Source organism: Ranitomeya variabilis, chromosome 1 (genome assembly GCF_051348905.1).
Source record: "Ranitomeya variabilis isolate aRanVar5 chromosome 1, aRanVar5.hap1, whole genome shotgun sequence".
Classification (NCBI taxonomy): Eukaryota; Metazoa; Chordata; class Amphibia; order Anura; family Dendrobatidae; genus Ranitomeya; species Ranitomeya variabilis.
The window spans coordinates 840110031-840129616 of record NC_135232.1 but is presented as its reverse complement, the minus strand read 5'-3'; the positions used below and the strand labels follow the sequence as shown (position 1 = coordinate 840129616).

Sequence of the window (19586 nt, the reverse complement as noted above, 5' to 3'; positions counted from 1 at the left end):
ATAGAGAGGATTACAATAAATTGTAACAACAGAATTCACTAATCACAATAGGTGATGTCTCATCTCCCCCTGCAGCACATCCCTTTACAATGACATTTGCTCACGCTCATTGGATGCTTCAATATAAAAGATAGGATCTAAGTCAGTCTATAGCTGCTAATATACATGTGGTTTTCCTGAAGGAACAGCAAGTATGAGTCTAAAATACCCTTAGTTGCCAGTAAGAAAATTGTAAGATTTTTTATTTTCTTTTTTTAAATACAGACTGTCATATGGAAAAAACATTGCTAAACATTGTGATGATGACACATTCACTTTAAGTAAAAGGTGCAATGTGTAGAACCTCAAAAAACAATATGGTCATTTAAAACAAACTCTTCAATGCATAAAACAGGTATAATTTTTCCAAACCCTAATGCATGAGATAGTTATTTGAAATGGACGCCTTGAATATTAAAACTAAAGATGATGAAAAATTGAAGACCCTGTAAGTCTCAAATATATTTATCCTCCACTCCTGCTTTCAGGGCTCCAGGCACGAGAAAATCATGTTCTCTATGCATTCATTTTACTGATATTGACTGAGCATAGCACAACCAGCCTTTATCAAAAAATTAAATGTAGAAAAAGGAATGCACTCTACTTCTAACCTATTAACCGCTCTCATATACTGACCTACAACATAGGCCTGAGCACTATCATCCACAGATGACGAGTCGGAGTCAGGTTTCCGCAAATCAAGGCTCCTATTAATTCCAGAGAATGATTTTGACCTAAATAAAACAAAGGGGCAAAATGTTACTATGCTACAAATACAAAAATTGTACTTTAATAACGGCATCAGGCCTAGAATACCTTTGTCTTTTTTGGGCATCTCACTAATTACATGTAGTTTAATAAAGAGATGAAAAAACTCAGAGTTTCTAGTTTATGATCGTGCATAAATGTATACTATACAACTGTAGCTGGATAGACGTCAGGGGCAGTGATGCCAAACGCACTGAGGACGATTTGTCAAGACTGGAGTAGTGCACGCTCGTCCGGGAGTAAAAGGCACCAAATTCATTAAGAGGCACATCACACCACTTAATGAATTCAGCACCTTTGCTGAATGCTACTGTAGTCGTGGACTGATATGTGCGGTACAAAACACCGCTGTAGCCATACACCTGCCCCATCTTGCTCTTCTTCATCTCTACCCATTATGGCGAAGCTGATTCAAATTGGTGTAAAAATGACAAAAGTAGCAAACTTTTTGCCCAACTCCCTCTTGGGCAAAATATTTGAGACTTTTGAAAGCTGTTGTCACACAGCAAAGTAGGTTGCAATGTGACAACACTGACAATCATTCCTTGTGATGTCGCAATGAGACATCGTCTCATGCGATACATGTAGCCCTAGCCTTACCGACACCCTGCACCCCTAACTCTATCAGCTAAAAATGGATGACATGAGGAGATGATGAACTTGAGTCTTCCTACAAGTTTTGTAGGAACATGCAGACTGGTAACACTGTGAGCATGTTTATCTTCTGCTGACTTTCCTCTAGTCTGTTAGGTTTCCACCATTACAAAAGAAATAAATAAAGAGTAAATTGAACATACTCGTTAAGTTTTCCATATCCAGTCACTGACTCCGTATCAGACTTTCCCATGTAATGAAACGATGCCCGGCTCATCAGTTCTTCCAGTGTGTTAGGGGGACTGTCCATCCTAGTACTAAGCATCCGTCTTTGTGGAGACTGAGCCACCTGACTGAGGTCATGATAAGATTTGCTGATAACCCTAGGCCGCTCTTCCCAGGGGTTCTTATTCTGTCTGTCCTTTGCGCCATTTCCAATATGTGTTTGTAGAGCTGATAAATCAGAGCAAGACAGTCTCTTCAGAAGATCTGGCTGGATAGACACGGGTCGTATGGCCATCCTATTCAAGGTACTGCTTGCCAGGCTAGTTGTACTGATGGCCCTTGCTATGCCAAGTCCACGGAGTGATTCGGCCTGGATGTTCAAACTCCACAGGGAAGTTCTCTCTAAAAAAAAAATGAGATTAAGAGTCACATTTTAAACCAATGTTCTCCTAAAATAAAGAAATTAAAACGAATAAATACAAATTGTTCTATATGCTGGGTCTGTCTCATGAGAAGAGGCCTGGCACACATATTTATATTTGCATAAAGGACACAGAGAGAGGGGCCGCTGACTGGGACCTCCCACTGTAAGCCAAAACAGTGAGATATTAGGCCTGTGCTGACAGACTGACCCATCCATGCATTAGTCGCCTATTTTTTTTCCACAAATGGTATGCAATGCTACTTTTTTTCCCATTGGCAGCACTAAAGGACATGTCTGACCATATGGAGCTTCCATTAAGTAACAGCTGATCACTCAGGCTTACAGAAGATGGATCTGCAGTGCTCAGCTGACGGCAGGGCTAGTTATTAAAAAAAGAGAACTTTGTAAAACAACAGTTTTAGGTTTAGGTCAAGTCGTAAAAAATTATATGTATTAATTTTTATACACATACGGAAGCTGATTCTGTGTGACAACGAATATGGCTGCCATTGCACCTCAATGAGACTCACATACAAAACAGGCCTAGCTATGCAGTGGAATATATCACAGCATAGGTGGACAGATTTACTTTACAAGATTACAGTAAAGCTGATTAAAATCCATGTGTGAGCGGTCACACAGCTGTCCCTAAAACTGGGACAGGTAAAGAAATGCCTGGATATGTTGTAGTTAAGGCCAAAGCAGGGGCCAGGTTACAGTGGCTATGGCTGAATATCAAACAGTAAAAAAAAAGTAATCCTTTATGTAAGCACCATGGCCTTTTTGTTCGACCGATTTGTTAGGGATCACATATGTTAGGGTAATGCATGTATTTTCATACTCACTGGTGAACGTCATCATCTGTTTTGAGCCCCAGTATAGTCGCTCCAGCAGCACATATCGGCTTTTGGAAGCGGCCGGATCGCAGTGTTCCAGAAGTCACTTTTCTATACCAGTCTATGGGCAACAGAACGAGGCTACTTTGGTTCTGAATCTCCATAGAATTACATTGAAAATATTAAAAACAAACTGAGCTCCGCTTCACTGAGCAACCACTGTGTGACTTGGCAGGTCTCAACTGCTGTGCTGTGGTTTCGGAGCGTGGAGGAAAAAAGAAGATGGCCACTGGTGAGTATGAGACTACATGCATTACATTCACATCTCTAACGAAGGGATATAAAAAAAATGCTTGAGTGGCGCAATAAAAGGGTTGTCCAGCCTTGGGACAAAAGTCTGCAGTCACTCTAAGTGACTGAAGGTTGTTGAGTCTTGACAGCATGCGGTGCACACACTGCCATGATTTCTTGGTAATGATGATGCGAGTGACCGCATGAGATTTGCATACCTGCAGTCATGTGCCAACTAGATACATTCGGCTTATGAGATTCTTCGGCATGTGTCCGTAAATATGCAAACATGATCTCCCCATCACATCGACGGTGTGAGGGAATCGTGACAGAGAGCGCACAGCACACTGTCAGTATTCACCAGCCTGAAGTCACATGGACTGAAGGCGAACCTTTGTCCCAAATGTAAGCTAAAAATGTGATTTCCTTTTTAATCATGAGGGTAAAGGGCTAACCAGATGCAATAGGGAAAGGCAGTATTAACATTACCAATGTCTTGTGTCTCCTGACTGTTCTGTCTGGCTCTCATCTGTAGCTGGAACTTGTGCTGAGAAGAGCAGAGGTGTAGGAGATACTGGCACGTCTTACTGCTGTCCGTTTGGAAAACATGTTTGATTCCATCTGATGTGTTTTGCAAACTTATTTTTTTCTTCTGAAGCCAAAAAAAAAAGAAGAAGAAAATACAATTCAATATGGTATTAATAGCTTACATATGTCTGGTTTAACACAGTAAGTCTGAGATCTCAGCATGCCTCATTTCTGTTCCCTGTTTACTTCACAATCTTGAAAAAAAAAGATGAAACAATGAAAAATGTCAAGACAAGTGTTGTCAAAATTGTTACATATTATATAGAATTTCTGCCTAGCAAAGTTTCAATAGGGAATTTCTATAATAAGCAGTAAAATAATAAAACAGATAGCTGTCGGCTGAATGTCTAATGTGTATGTGTGAGGCCTAACTTTCATTGACTGTGTTCCATATTTTAGAATAAGCCAAACCCTCAAGCAGAACAGCTGTGAAGGTTTCTGATGACATTTCCTGCTCAGTGCATGGAGACATGTATAGATTTAAGAGGTGCAGCCTCAGGCTTTGGGCCTGTAGCTTCAAGATGTGAGATCTCAGTTAGTAGGTCAGATGCTTAAAACGGTTTTTACATCTTTAGTATGCACTAAGGGTTCTTTTTATGAGAAATCAACTAATAATCACTCATTACCATTGCATCAAAAAATAAAGAGCAGTAAGAGTAGAGGAACTGTATATTGTTACTGTGGGCCAGAAGAGAGTAGATATCATACATGTCCAATGCTGGCACAGGAGATATCACACTTACAGTAAATGAAATCTTCTTGGTTTCTCTCCACGGGAATCGCAGAACTGGAGTCCGTGTTCCATTGCGGACCTCAAAGATGAGCACTCCCTTAGGACTGACGCCAAGAAGGATGCCAGTCTGGGACTTTTTCTCAGGAAACACTCTATGAAAATGTACACCATACTCCTGAAGTCTCTGGCACACCTACCAAAATAATGAAGACAAGCTATGCTGTTAATGCTGAACAATAGTGATTAAGATAGAGATCAGAGGAAAATATGCCAAGCGTGAAATGTGCACCATTGTACATAATATGAGTTTACGATGTAGTATCATCTGTACAACCATATGTAAAGCAAGGGCCCAGAATGTACTTCCAAGGGAGGGCTTCATGACTAAGGATGTTTGCTAGGCCTGAGTTCTGTGTGCCAAGGGGTAAATGGGGTATAATGTTTATGGAGCGGGAATGTTAAGGGGAGGGTGATCGGGAAATCCAGGGGCATGGGGCTTACCTGATTGCTTTGATCTTCAGTAAAGGGTATTTGAGGGATTGCCTTTAGTGGACGATTATCTTCTGTGGTGGCCTTTGTACCCAGAACAAACTGCCCACCCGCCTTTTTTTAGATCAATTACTTGAATATTATTTAGCGATTTTTTGTAATCTGTCACAGTGGTTGGCATAAAAGGAGGGGGGTTTTGAAGAAGGTTGGTTGCACTGAAGGCCGAGGGAGCCCAGAGCAGGGATGGGCGACTCCCATCGGTTTCAAGGTTCTTACAGAATTGTAAGCGGGATCCTCCGGTCTAGGTCTCAGCGGAACATTTGGGTATGGGCAACATTCAGCTGGGGAATCCGAGCCAGGGTGGTGTGACTGGGGGCTGGTGTGGAGCAGCTATTTCACTGTGGTTTTAGGAATGGTTTTGAAATCATCAATCCCCCACTCCTTTCTGGTGGTCATATTGATAAGGAATTATTATTGTTTAATATGTTTATTCAATAAAATTAATTATATCCAACATCATCAAGTGTGGTGTTTTTATTTATTAGATATGTGGTTGGGGGCAGATAGGATCTGCCGATACGTTATTAAGGCCTTATAGTCACACATTTCAAAGTCATGTGTGTATCCATATCTTACATATGCTTATGTGCATGGGAGTGCTAGATATATGTTTGCATAATGAGTTAATGCCTGTATAATGCGTTAAGATGTCCATATTTTATGTGGGTATGTATGTGTAAATAATGGGAATCTTCAAGTTAATGCGTGTGTGAACATGGGTGGAAAATTATGGAGAGTGGGCCCAGATAGATAAGGGATAGATAGACAGAAATAGATAGTCTAGCTTCTTCCAAAAAGACAAAATCACTTCTTTATTGATAATTCATTAAAATCTATATCCAAATGGTAAAGCATCATATAACAAATACCAACCTATTTCAAAGCAACATGTGTCCGTCACCTTGTTATTGATAAGAAGGACACATGTAGCATTCAAAATACATTGCTAGTTGTTATATTCAGCTTACCACTTTGATATGAAATTTAATGAATTATTGATAAAGATGTGATTGTATTTTTCTGGATCGAGATACACACACACAAAAAAAAATTCTTCAGTATTTATAAAAGCCCAGCAATGGCTAAGCATGTGGGTGTGTGCATTTTCTTCCAAAATAAAGGTTACAAGGCACAGAATACTAGACAGACAGACAAATGGGACAATTAAAGTCAGGCATTTATATGAACGACATAGCTGGAGTGTGAGATGGCTGGATTCTTTTTTAATTCAGGCATGATCTAGTAAAGTAAATTAGAGAGGAAAATTGGCCATGCTACAGTAGAATACAAATCAAAGCTTAAATATTAAATTCCATACAGGGACTATATATATATAAAAACAAGAATATGATGCATCATGTGAAACTTCTCTGATCATTTACATGAACATACTGCATATATAGAACACGTTTATCCATAACAGTTACACAGTAAACATATTTGGTAGAAAAAGAAAATTTAAAATTATAACTGTCATCTCAGTGCGTGCAGCATATCTAGAAATAATTAATTTATCAGACAAACAAAAAACTTTTTGCATGCATCTTATGGATTTTCATGGGGTATTGCTGCATGAAACACATGGTTGTGTACGATGAATGCGCATAATCGAACATTAAATTGAGTGAGGAAGCACCATAGTGTGTAACTCTTTTTGTGGACTCCAGGATGATAGCACACATAATTCTTAGGGACTCATTTATACTACCGATCCACTTTGCAAGAGAAAAGACAGGATCATTTATAATAAATTCTTAGAGCAAAAAATGAAGTACTAGGCTCTGCTCACATCACATCTTAAACTTCCACCAGACCCACAGTAAAGACCAAAAGTTTGGACACACCTTCTCATTTAAAGGTTTTTCTGTATTTTCATGACTATGAAAATTGTACATTCACACTGAAGGCATCAAAACTATGAATTAACACATGTGCATTATATACTTAACAAAAAAGTGTGAAACAACTGAAATGATGTCTTATATTCTAGGTTCTTTAAAGTAGCCACCTTTTGTTTTGATGACTGCTTTGCACACTCTTGGCATTCTCTTGATGAGCTTCAAGAGGTAGTCACCGGAAATGGTCTTCCAACAATCTTGAAGGAGTTCCCAGAGATGCTTAGCACTTGTTGGCCCTTTTGCCTTCACTCTGCGGTCCAGCTCACTCCAAACCATGTCGATTAGGTTCAGGTCTGGTGATTGTGGAGGCCAGGTCATCTGGCGTAGCACTCCATCACTCTCCTTCTTGGTCAAATATCCCTTACACAGCCTGGAGGTGTGTTTGGGGTCATTGTCCTGTTGAAAAATAAATGATGGTCCAACTAAATGCAAACCGGATGGAATAGCATGCCGCTGCAAGATGCTGTGGTAGCCATGCTGGTTCAGTATGCCTTCAATTTTGAATAAATCTCCAACAGTGTCACCAGCAAAGCACCCCCACACCATCACACCTCCTCCTCCATGCTTCACAGTGGGAACCAGGCATGTAGAGTCCATCCGTTCACCTTTTCTGCATCGCACAAAGACACGGTGGTTGGAACCAAAGATCTCAAATTTGGACTCATCAGACCAAAGCACAGATTTCCACTGGTCTAATGTCCATTCCTTGTGTTCTTTAGCCCAAACAAGTCTCTCCTGCTTGTTGCCTGTCCTTAGCAGTGGTTTCTTAGCAGCTATTTTACCATGAAGGCCTGCTGAACAAAGTCTCCTCTTAACAGTTGTTGTAGAGATGTGTCTGCTGCTAGAACTCTGTGTGGCATTGACCTGGTCTCTAATCTGAGCTGCTGTTAACCTGCGATTTCTGAGGCTGGTGACTCGGATAAACTTATCCTCAGAAGCAGAGGTGACTCTTGGTCTTCCTCTCCTGGGGCGGTCCTCATGTGAGCCAGCTTCTTTGTGGCACTTGATGGTTTTTGCCAATGCACTTTGGGAACACTTTAAAGTTTTCACAATTTTTTGGACTGATTGACCTTCATTTCTTTAAGTAATGATGGCCACTCGTTTTTCTTTACTTAGCTGCTTTTTTCTTGCTATAATACAAATTCTAACAGTCTATTCAGTAGGACTATCAGCTGTGTATCCACCAGACTTCTGCACAACACAACTGATGGTCCCAACACCATTTATAAGGCAAGAAATCCCACTTATTAAACCTGACAGGGCACACCTGTGAAGTGAAAACCATTCCCGATGACTACCTCTTGAAGCTCATCATGAGAATGCCAAGAGTGTGCAAAGCAGTCATCAAAGCAAAAGGTGGCTACTTTGTAAAACCTAGAATATAAGACATATTTTCAGTTGTTTCACACTTTATTGTTAAGTATATAATTCCAAATGTGTCAATTCATAGTTTTGATGCCTTCAGTGTGAATGTACAATTTTTATACTCCTGAAAATACAGAAAAATCTTTAAATGATAAGGTGTGTCCAAACCTTTGGTCTGTACTGTATATGTATGTTGGGAGTATTGCCCAACACATGCCTTAAGCCCCCTATACACTTTAGGTGTTCGAACGAAGGATTGGCTGGCAGTCATTTCTCCTTACTCTCCCATATACAGGCGCAATTCGCTCTGCCAAGCACTCCTGTGTGCTCTATCTGGCATTTGGCAAATATTAATCATTATGGTAATCTTAATTGACCTAACATAGGAAAGGTTTATTCTGATTTCATATCAGATATTGAGAAAAACATGCGCATTGTGTCTTTTTATATAGTGTATGTAAACTTCAGGTTTCTACTGTACATACACTGCATAGGGGTCATAGAAGAGCTGTCTGTTAGCTGTCTGTTAGCTGAATGCTTGCTTCAATGTCAGCTATTTCTTCAACCTCTACCATGAAATACATGCTTATTTCAATGGTGGAAGGAAAAATATTTTGGCAGATGACTCACATGTAAACATAGGATCAGCTATATTGCAATCCAATGCATCCTCTGCCCCCAAAATCTGTTGTTAAGACTGAGATGGAAGCCCAGACACACACACATTTTAATTGTCAGGCTTGGTTCACTTTTACCTTATGTGTATGGTCATATTAGTATTCTTGGAAGTAAAGGTAACTCCTGCACTAACAGCTTGTAGATTGGTGGATAAAAGGGTTTTCTGCCTCAACTCGTTTTCGACATCGGGCGTAATAGTACGCCGATGTCAGACTCCCTCTGTTCGGTGTGGGCTCCGGCACTGAGCCCGCATTTTTCCAGGCACATGACAGCTGATTTATACAATTGCCAGCAATAGCCCGTGTGGAATCGTGATCCACCAGTGGCTGTTAACTAGTTAAATGTCCCCCCTGGACGAAGCATTTCATAGCGAACCGCATGTTGGGTGTGGTGGCTTCCCCGGGATATTCCTCAAGGCAATTATACTATTTGTATATCTATGCATGTATGATGTGTTGTGCGCTGCATTTGGATGATTAGTGTTATTGCACTTATCACTTTGATATTACTATGAGGACTTCAGTATGCTGATGCATTGCGTTTTGTGTGGTTGGGAGCACATTTACACACACCCCACACATCAGTGCAATTTTGCCTATACAATTTGGGTATTTCTTTGTGTGCTCTCGCCTACATTGAACAATGATGCAGCATAACTCCAATTTTGCATGTCCATAATAGGATAAGACAAGTACAGTATTTTTTGGACTATAAGATGCACCTGATTATAAGACGCACCCCCAAATTTGGTGAAGAAAAAGAGAAAAAAAAATATGTTTTATGTTAAATGGGGGTCTGTCTTATAATGCCAGTGTCCGTCTTACAAATCATATGTCCCTCATCATGGTATCTATATAACCCCCATCCTTGTGCTGGCACATGCCCCCCTGTGCTGCTGTCAGGCACATGCCCCCCTGGTCACTATATGCCCCCCTGTACTGCTGGCAGACACATGCCCCCCCCCTTCCCCGCGGGTCACTATATGCCCCCCTGTGCTGGCAGGCACATGCCCCCCCGGTCACAATATGCCCCCTTGTGCTGGCAGGGACATGCCCCCCTGTGCTGCTGGCAGGCACATGCCCCCCCGGTCACTATATGCCCCCTGTGCTGGCAGGGACATGCCCCCCTGTGCTGCTGGCAGGCACATGCCCCCCCAGTCACAATATGCCCCCCTGTGCTGCTGGCAGGTACAGGCCCCCCCCCCCGGTCACTATATGGCCCCTGTGCTGCTGGCAGACACATGCCCCCCCCTGTGCTGCTGGCAGACACATGCCCCCCCCTGTGCTGCTGGCAGACACATGCCCCCCTGTGCTGCTGGCAGACACATGCCCCCCTTGTGCTGCTGGCAGACACATGCCCCCCCTGTGCTGCTGGCAGACACATGCCCCCCCCCCCTGTGCTGCTGGCAGACACATGCCCCCCCCTGTGCTGCTGGCAGACACATGCCCACCCTGTGCTGCTGGCAGACACATGCCCCCCCCCTGTGCTGCTGGCAGACACATGCCCCCCCCCCTGTGCTGCTGGCAGACACATGCCCCCCTGTGCTGCTGGCAGACACATGCCCCCCCTGTGCTGCTGGCAGACACATGCCCCCCTGTGCTGCTGGCAGACACATGCCACCCCCCTGCTGCTGGCAGACACATGCTCCCCCCCTCTGCTGCTGGCAGGCACATGCCACCCCCCTGCTGCTGGCAGACACATGCCCTCCTGTGCTGCTGGCAGGCACATGCCCCCCCCTGTACTGCTGGCAGACACATGCCCCCCCTGTGCTGCTGGCAGGCACATGCTCCCCCAGTGTGCTGCTGGCAGGAACATGATAAAATAACAAACACTTAACTCACCTTTCCCTGATGGCTCCATGCTCACAGCTCCTCGGTTGTGCTTCCTGTTTCCCAGGCATCGGATCATGTGACCTGGGCACACAGTGATGTCATCACTATGCTGTGCCGATCACATGATCGGATGTCAGCACAGACACAGGAAGCAACCGAGGAGCTGTGAGCACGGAGCCATCAGGGGAAGGTGCGTTAAGTGTTTGTTATTTTATCATGTGCCTGCCAGCAGCAGGGGGGCATATAAGAGTGACCGGGGGCCATATCCACGATGGGAGTGGGGGGAGATGCAGGCACATGTAATATTCGCTGCTCCCCAGTGAATCAACTCGGCACAGGTTCAGCACAGAGGTGATGGACAGCAGGTGCAGTGAATATTACATGAGGCTAATGAGCGGGAGAACAGAACCTCCTGCTGTCTCAGGACACAGATTCGGATTATAAGACGCACCCCCCACTTTCCCCAAAAATTTTGGGGAACAAAAGTGCTTCTTATAGTCCAAAAAATACAGTATATTTTGTTGGTATACATATATACCTGTATGTATATTTGGTTTACAGTCCCGGCCATACCCACCTCTCTTTTTTCTGTATTTGTGGTTATCCCCCCATGTTTTTATCAATTTTACTGTATTTTGTTAATAAAGATTAGTACTGTCATTTAATATATTGCTGTTTGTAAAGCTTTTTCTCCAGCGATGCTCTAGAAGTGCTGAACGCTTATGGAGGAAAACTCGCACACCAGAAAACTTCAAACACTTCAAATTTATGCTAAGAACCTATAATTCCGCCCTTCACCTCGCAAAACAGACCTAATTCACCACCCTGATCTCCTCACTATCCAATAACCCCAAGAAACTTTTTGACACCTTTCACTCCCTCCTCAGGCCAAAAGCACAAGCCCCTATCACAGACATTTGTGCTGATGACCTGGCCTCCCACTTTATAGAGAAAATAGATAATATCGGTCAGGAAATCCGCTCCCAGCCACCAAGTGCAGTGACTCCCATCCATCCTGCATTTCCCCTGGCTCACTCTCCACATTTGATCCCATCACAGAAGAAGTCTCCAGGCTCCTCTCTTCTTCTCATCCGACCTCTTGCACTACTGACTCCATTCCCTCACACCTCCTCCAGTCGCTCTCTCCAGTTGTCACAACTCACCTAACTACAATCTTTAATCTCTCCCTCTCCTCCGCCTGCGCACTGCAGTACTTTGCACTGCCCTCAACAGGGCAGACAAAGTACGCCTGCGCCGGAGTGTGAAGACAAGAAGAGGACGTCATCCTATGAAGATGGGATGCCCATTGGATCGGACCGCCCGCAAGCCCAGGTGAGTATAATCTGACCTCTTTTTATCATCTTCCAGGATACATTAGGGGGCTTATCTACAGCATTCCAGAATGCTGTAGATAAGCCCCTGATGCCGGTGGGCTTAGCTCACCGTCGATTTTGGGCGTGACAGGTTCCCTTTAAGGACACTGCTCTCTCCTGGTTCTCGTCCTATCTTTCTGACCGCTCCTTCAGTGTATCTTTCATTGGCTCCACTTAATCTCCTCTTCCTCTCACTGTCAGGGTACCTCAAGGCTCAGTCCTTGGCCCCCTTCTCTTCCCCCTCTACATGGCCCCAATTGGACAGACCATCAGCAGATTTGGTTTTCAGTACCATCTTTATGCCAATGACACACAACTATACACGTCATCCCCTGACCTTACTCCCACTGTACTACAAAACGCCAGTGACTGTCTGTCCGCAGTCTCCAACATCATGTCCGCTCTCTATCAGAAACTCAACCACTCCAAAACTGAACTTCTTCTGCTCCCACCATCTACTAACCTCCCTAAACCTGATGTTTCCCTCTCAGTGGCACCATAATAACACCCCGGCAGCATTTTGGGTGTTATGTTTGACCCCGATCTCTCCTTCACATCCCATATACAATCTCTTGCCAGCTCTTGCCGCTTACACCTAAAGAACATCTCTAGAATCCGCCCTTTTCTCACCATGGAAACAACAAAAACCCTCACTGTCGCCTTGATCCACTCCCGCCTGGATAACTGTAACGCTCTATTAATTCGCCTCCCCCTCACTCGACTTTCCCCTCTCCAGTCTATCCTTAATGCAGCAGCCAGGGTCATCTACCTGGCTAATCGGTATTCAGACGTGTCTGCTCTTCGACAGTCGTTACACTGGCTGCCCATTCATTATAGGATCCAATTCAAAGTACTTGTTCTCACCCACAAAGCTCTTCACAGTGCAGCACCCCCTTACGACTCCTCCCTTATTCTGTCTATCGGCCTAGCCGACCGCTGCGCTCTGCAAACGACTTTCGACTAACCTCTGCACTAATCCGTACCTCCCACTCCTATCTCCAAGACTTCTCCCGCGCTGCGTCAATCCTCTGGAATGCTCTACCCCAAGAAATTAGGACCATTCACAATTTGCATAGTTTTAGGCGCGCCCTCAAAACATTTGTTCAGAGCGGCCTATTACGTTCCCTAATAAAAGTCATTTTATGTGTAAGGGCACGTGTGTAGCCCAATTCACTACTTCCATCTATCCCTCACCCCCTGAAGATGGCTGGACCATCAGTGTAAATACATCATTGTAAATACACACTTGTACTTTGTATCTCCCCCACCTCATTGTAGACTGAAATCTCTCAAGAGCAGGGTCGCCTTTTTGTGCTTTAATTATTGTATTGTTAACAGTGTTACTTATGACTTGTGTTTGAAACTGTTAAACTGTAAAGCGCTGTGGAATATGTTGGCGCTATATAAAGATTATTATTATTATTTTCTTTTTTGGTGTTCTAGTTAAATGCCACTGTCAATTCCTGACAGCGGCATTTAACTCGCGCTTACTGGAAGCGCATCACGAATCACGTCCATCGGTGACCCCATCACATGATCACGGGTCACCGATGGATCGGCATGACAACCAGAAGTCTCCAGCAGACTTCTATGGTTGCCACTGCCGGATTGCTATGAGAGCCGCAGGTAGTACTCATAGCAATTGAGTAATCCTGCTACATACAGGCGATCTGATCATCACCTGTGTGTAACAGAGGTGATCAAAGTACTGCAGATTCTAGTTTCCCATGGAGACTATTGAAGCATGCAAAAAGTAAAAAAAAAGTTTTAAAAAAAATTAAAACAATATAAAAGTTCAAATCACCCCCCTTTCGCCCCATTCAAAATAAAGCAATAAATAAATTGTAAAATATACACATATTTGGTATTGCCGGGTTCAGAATCGACCGATCTATCAATATAAAAAAAGAATGAACCCAATCGCTAAACGGCGTAATGAGAAAAAAATTAAAATTACATTTTTTTGGTCGCAGCTACATTGCAATAAAATGCAATAACGGGCGATCAAAACATTGTTTCTACACCAAAATGGTATCAATAAAAAACGTCAGCTCGGAGGGCAAAAAATAAGCCCTCACCCAGCCCCAGATCGCAAAAAAATGGAGACTTATTTTTTTGACCAAACATTGGATTTTTTTTCACCACTTAAAAAAGAACCTATATATGTTTGGTATCTATGAACTCGTAATGACCTGTAGAATCTTAGTGGCAGGTCAGTTTCAGCATTTAGTGAACATGGTAAAAAAAGTAAAAAAAGAAAAAAAAAATGTGGAATTGCACTTTTTTTTGCAATTTCACTGCACTTGGAATTTTTTTCCTGTTTTCCAGTACATCATATGTTAAAACCAATGGTATTGTTCAAAAGTACAACTAGTCCCACAAAAAAAACAAGCCCTCACATGACCATATTGACTGAAAAATGAAAAAGTTATGGCTCTGGGAAGGAGGGAAGCAAAAAAAGGAAAACGCAAAAACTAAAATACCTCTGGTCGTTAAGGGGTTAAAGAAGTTGTCCACTAGTTGGACAACTCCTTCTCATACCCCTCACTTGGCCAAGATAAAATAATAAAGCTTATACTCACCTCCTGTGCTGGCGCCGATCCCGTGGTATTGGCACTTGCTCTCCCCGATTTTGTAACATAGGACTCTGACACCCAATCAGCGCTGGCGTCACTGTCCCCACCTCCTGTTGAATTGAACATGAACAGGAAGTCAGAGATCAGCTGCAGCCAGGATTTCCTCTTCATGTTCGATTTGTATGAAGGTGTAGACAGTGAGGCCAGTGCTGATTGGGCGTCAGGTGTCACCAGGGGTGTAACTACAACAGGTGCAGGGGTTGCAATCGCACCCGAGCCCTGGAGCCTAGGGGGACCTAAAAGTCCCTTTGGCCTAGAGAAAAAGACTATTGCTATTAAAGATTTAAAATATTTGGGGGCCCCATTGAAGCTTTCACATCGGGGCCCGTGAGTTTCCAGTTACACCAGTGGGTGTCTTGACAACTGCACAAGAATCCCAGGGAGAGCAAGTGCCAACACTGTGGAAATGGCGCCGGCACTGGAGGGGAGTATAAACTTTTAAATTTTTATTGGGGCCAAGCATGGGGAGTGAGAAGGAGATGTCCTAGTAGTGGACAACCCCTTTAAGAAAAGTTTTCCCCAAATGCTTTTATAAGCATAACATAAGAAACACAGCAGGTACTCACCATTCCCGGGTTGCCTTCTCTCCTCCACTATTCTGGTCTTAGTCTTTTGCCTTCAGCAGTAATGTCAAGTTGATCGCTCACATTACCACTGCAGCCATTCACTATTGTAGACAGCAATTTCTGTGAAGCTCAGTCATAGGCTGGAACGGTGATGCTACCTCTCGATGTAACATCACCATTGCAGTTGAAAGACTAAATCAGTGGCCCTGGACCAGGGAGTTTGAGAATTTGTTCTGTTTGCTATGTTACATGTATAAAAGCATTTGGGGTCCACTTTTCTTAAAGTGAATATCTCTTTTAAGAAATATAAGACAAAAAACAAGAGTCAAGGAACAAACATATCATAGGTCTCATGATTGAAATACAATACACTGTATCTCAACGCAAATCTTTGGTAAGGAGTTGAGGAAAAATAATCAAGGTTCTGGTATTTAGGTCAACAGGTCCTACATAGTGAAAAGAGAATGAAAACAAAGAGATTTCATTACTTTTAAGAATTCAATTTCTGTTTCCTTTTCTGAAGCTCCAGCATAAGTACTGTGCAGTCTGGGCAGTTCTTCCTTCAGGTAAGAAAGATCCAGTCTCTCAATTACTCGAGCGGGAAGGTAATGTTCCATCCGAAAATAGGCCAAGCCGTGAACCTGAAAGTACAATATGGCCCATTTTTTGTTAAAACCTTGGTTAGTAACAAATGCAGTTTTTGAAGGTTCCTGCTCCTGCAGGCTTCCTCCCAGTTCCATATTGGTTTGTTCTAAGGTTTGTAGTAAGTCAAAATAGGTTCCAATACAAACATGTTTTGCATTTTCTTACAGGGCAAATATTGGAACAAATATTGCCAGTATTTTTTTCTTTTTCACTACTAAGACTTTCCACAAAGCATATAGAACAAGATCTATAAGAATATTACATAATTTGAATAAAAAGTGATCGAAGAAAGACGTATAGCTGCGACATCTTACATCTGGATGGTAGTCCCCATATTCTGCTTGAAGAGCCAGGGATGCCAGAAGCAGAGCTGTCTCGTCATCACAGTGTAGACGCTCCTCCAAAATGTCTTTCCTTTGTTGCAAGTAGTACTGGTGACGAGTGAAGCTATGTCTGGACAAACAGACAGAAATAGTCAAGCGGACAGTCCCAAATATGTTACATATATATGAAGAAAATATGCTTACTGTATAAGACTGACATCATCCACAAAGAACTTAACACGGAAGTATAGGGTGAAGTTGACCCCAGCTTTGCCTTTCTTTTTGGTGTCTTCTTTCCAGCCATCTGGAGCCACTTTAGACAATTTTTGGTCAAGATCAATAAAGAAACATTCAGTGTCTGGAACAGATAAAAAATGAAATACATTAAATGGCATTTACTAGGTAAAAGCATTTTCTATCTTAATTTCATATTAAATGACAAAAGAATATGTAATACAACCCATTTGCCATACTGGTGGTATGGATATATCATGGCAGGCATAATCGATCTCAGTCAGCATAGTTTTGGAAAAACACAAATGTTGTGATATTGCTCCTATTTGAACTCTGTTGGTGAACACACCAGGGAAGCTCTTTGCATATAGAATAAATGTACCCACCAAGGATCAAAAGAGGGTCCTTTTGACTTCCTGCGGTTAGCATGCACAGACTGTACTTTCCTGTACAATGGGAGTATTCTTTTTTTGCATCGTAGCCAATGGGTGAAGTATTGATACACAGGAAAACTGTCAATGTATTCACCTGACTTGACATATAGACCACAAGTATAGACCTCTTTCCACTAAACAAATTGCTGAAGGTAAAGGGAAGATATTACAGAATAAAAAATATATATTATATCCTGTAAGTATAGATAGTATTTTGTGTTATATTTTCTCTCCACTTTTTAGAGCTTCACATTAATTTGAAGTAGAATAGGTAAAATTATTTTTTCAATCAGAAACGTTTACTGTAAATATACTTACTGTAATAATGATGAACATAAAAATAACATGTTTGATATTGGAGTAAAATTATTGGGCATATAACATACCTTTTAGCATTGCAAAGGCAAATAAATGGTGCTCAACCAAGCCAATGTGAGCAACCACCATGTCAAACACATCTTTACAAGTAGACTTGACGTCACATGTTAACTCAAGCCTCTGTCCACTAAGGATGATGATGTTCACTTTCCGCCGTGCTTCATCATTCTTTCCCTTTTTAGTCTTAAAAACAAATAGTAAAATTTTAAGAATGCAAAATAATAATTAATAATTACGAAGAGACATCAGAAAATCAAGATTCCTCACCAAAATTGACTGTGGGAGATCCAATGAGACACAAGGTTCTAAAATCATCTTTTCAAACTCTGGCCCAAAAAACTTCTGAAGGGGAAAAGATATGTCATGATTACAATGAAAGTTGTATTACAAGGCACTACAGGTACTGAAGAATGACATTACTGTGAAGACATACTTTTCAACCTCAACATCTTCAACTTAGTTTGAAAAAGACATTGGGGCCGATAGAGTGCAAACTTGGACTGGACAATCTTAATATCCACCTAATTTATTAAAGTGGCTCATGCCAATTAATGAACATGGTTCATCTTTACACGTCTAGTCCAAGATTAAACCATCTTAGTTGGCTTACTGTAGCGTACTAAGTCGTACCAAATTGTGACATTATTTTACACCCAAGTTCACAATTTAGACTACGGTATGTCCCCTCACTGAGTGTGTCTAAGACAGATAAATGTGGTGTAAGACATTGGTGCAATTTAAGCCTGAATTCTGAAGAATACAGCTTAGTAAATCAGAGCTATTGTATTTATAATCTAATTAATTTATAGCAACATTTCTACAACACATTTCAACTTCCATTTCATTCAGTAATTGCTTTAGAGATGGGCTTCATTAATTTTGACATACCTGAACCTAAACAAAACAAGTGACCTATGAGAAAGAGCTTCCAATAATCTTCTCTGGAGCAAGTATCAGGTGCTGACCTGAATATCTTTCAGGATCAAGACAATCCAAACATGATCATGCACCAATGCGAATTTGAAGACGAAAAATACGTGCTGAGCAGATTCCAGAACCATTCAAATTTACTGGGGGAAGGAGTATTGCAGTTTAAAGAAATTATCTCATATCCATAGGATAGGTCATCAATTTTAGATCAGTGAATTAAGATATGCTTCCAGGAATCCCAATGAGAATGAACAGAGCAGTGGGTGTCCTAATAGCGATAAAAGTGCCCCATTCTGGTGATTGGTGGGGGATCGTAGCAGGACACTAATCGATCAAAATGTTATCAACTATCCTAGAGATAGGTAATAACTATTCCTAATCTGATTACTCTAATCCTATACTACACGAATGCTGACTGATGTTCCAACAAGTTCATGCTGCTCATTTATAGCCCTTTACATGGGAACTCATCGAAAAGAAAATGAAATTCAAAAAAACAACACAGAAAATAAAGCAGCAGTATTTACAAACTCCAATAAACAATATTAACCCCTTAGTGACAGAGCCAATTTGGTACTTAATGACCAAGCCAATTTTTACAATTCTGACCACCGTCACTTTATGAATTTATGGCTCTGGAACGCTTCAACGTATCCCACTGATTATGAGACTGTTTTTTTGTGACATATTACAATATGTATGGTACTTCATGTTAGCGGCAAAATTTCTTCGATATAACTTATATAACACAGCCCTAACCCCAACCCTACCCCCAACACACCCCTTACCCTAACCACAAACATAACCCCAACACCACCCTAACCCCAACACCACAACTGTAACCCCAACACAACCCTAACCTCAACCCTAACCCTAGACCCAACCCCAACTCTAACCCAAATCCTAACCCCAAGCCTATCCATAGCCCAACCCTAACCCTACCCCTAACCCCAACCCCAACCCTAAACTGCAAAGAATGTAAAAAACATTTTTTTATTTTATTATTTTTACCTAACTAAGGGGGTGACAAAGGGGGATTTAATTTACTATTTTTTTTTATTTTGGGTCTATCACAGTGATCAAAATAAAACAACAGGAAAAATCTCATTGTTGCCGGGCACCGGCCTGCAGATCTCGACAAGCGCACTGCGCCTGCCATTTTCTTCCCGCATGATGACGTGGAGGGCCGGAGGGTTTGGTGATGGCGGTGGTATTGGGGGACCCCATTTATTTCTGCTCTGGTATGC

At 42.1% G+C, this 19586-nt stretch overlaps 1 protein-coding gene across 6 annotated transcripts in view; it reads right to left on the bottom strand.

Annotated features, from left to right (window-relative positions):
* PTPN13 (protein tyrosine phosphatase non-receptor type 13) overlaps window positions 1–19586 on the bottom strand; it is a 329585-nt gene that overhangs the window by 98370 nt on the left and 211629 nt on the right. For all 6 annotated transcript variants that reach the window (XM_077275828.1, XM_077275826.1, XM_077275830.1 and 3 more), the window contains 9 exons: window positions 17677–17751; window positions 17418–17592; window positions 16568–16721; window positions 16355–16493; window positions 15884–16036; window positions 4509–4691; window positions 3667–3829; window positions 1605–2028; window positions 676–773 (listed from right to left, as the gene is read on the bottom strand). In XM_077275828.1, coding sequence (XP_077131943.1) covers window positions 676–773; window positions 1605–2028; window positions 3667–3829; window positions 4509–4691; window positions 15884–16036; window positions 16355–16493; window positions 16568–16721; window positions 17418–17592; window positions 17677–17751 — 1564 coding nt within the window. The remainder of the gene's footprint in view (window positions 1–675; window positions 774–1604; window positions 2029–3666; window positions 3830–4508; window positions 4692–15883; window positions 16037–16354; window positions 16494–16567; window positions 16722–17417; window positions 17593–17676; window positions 17752–19586) is intronic.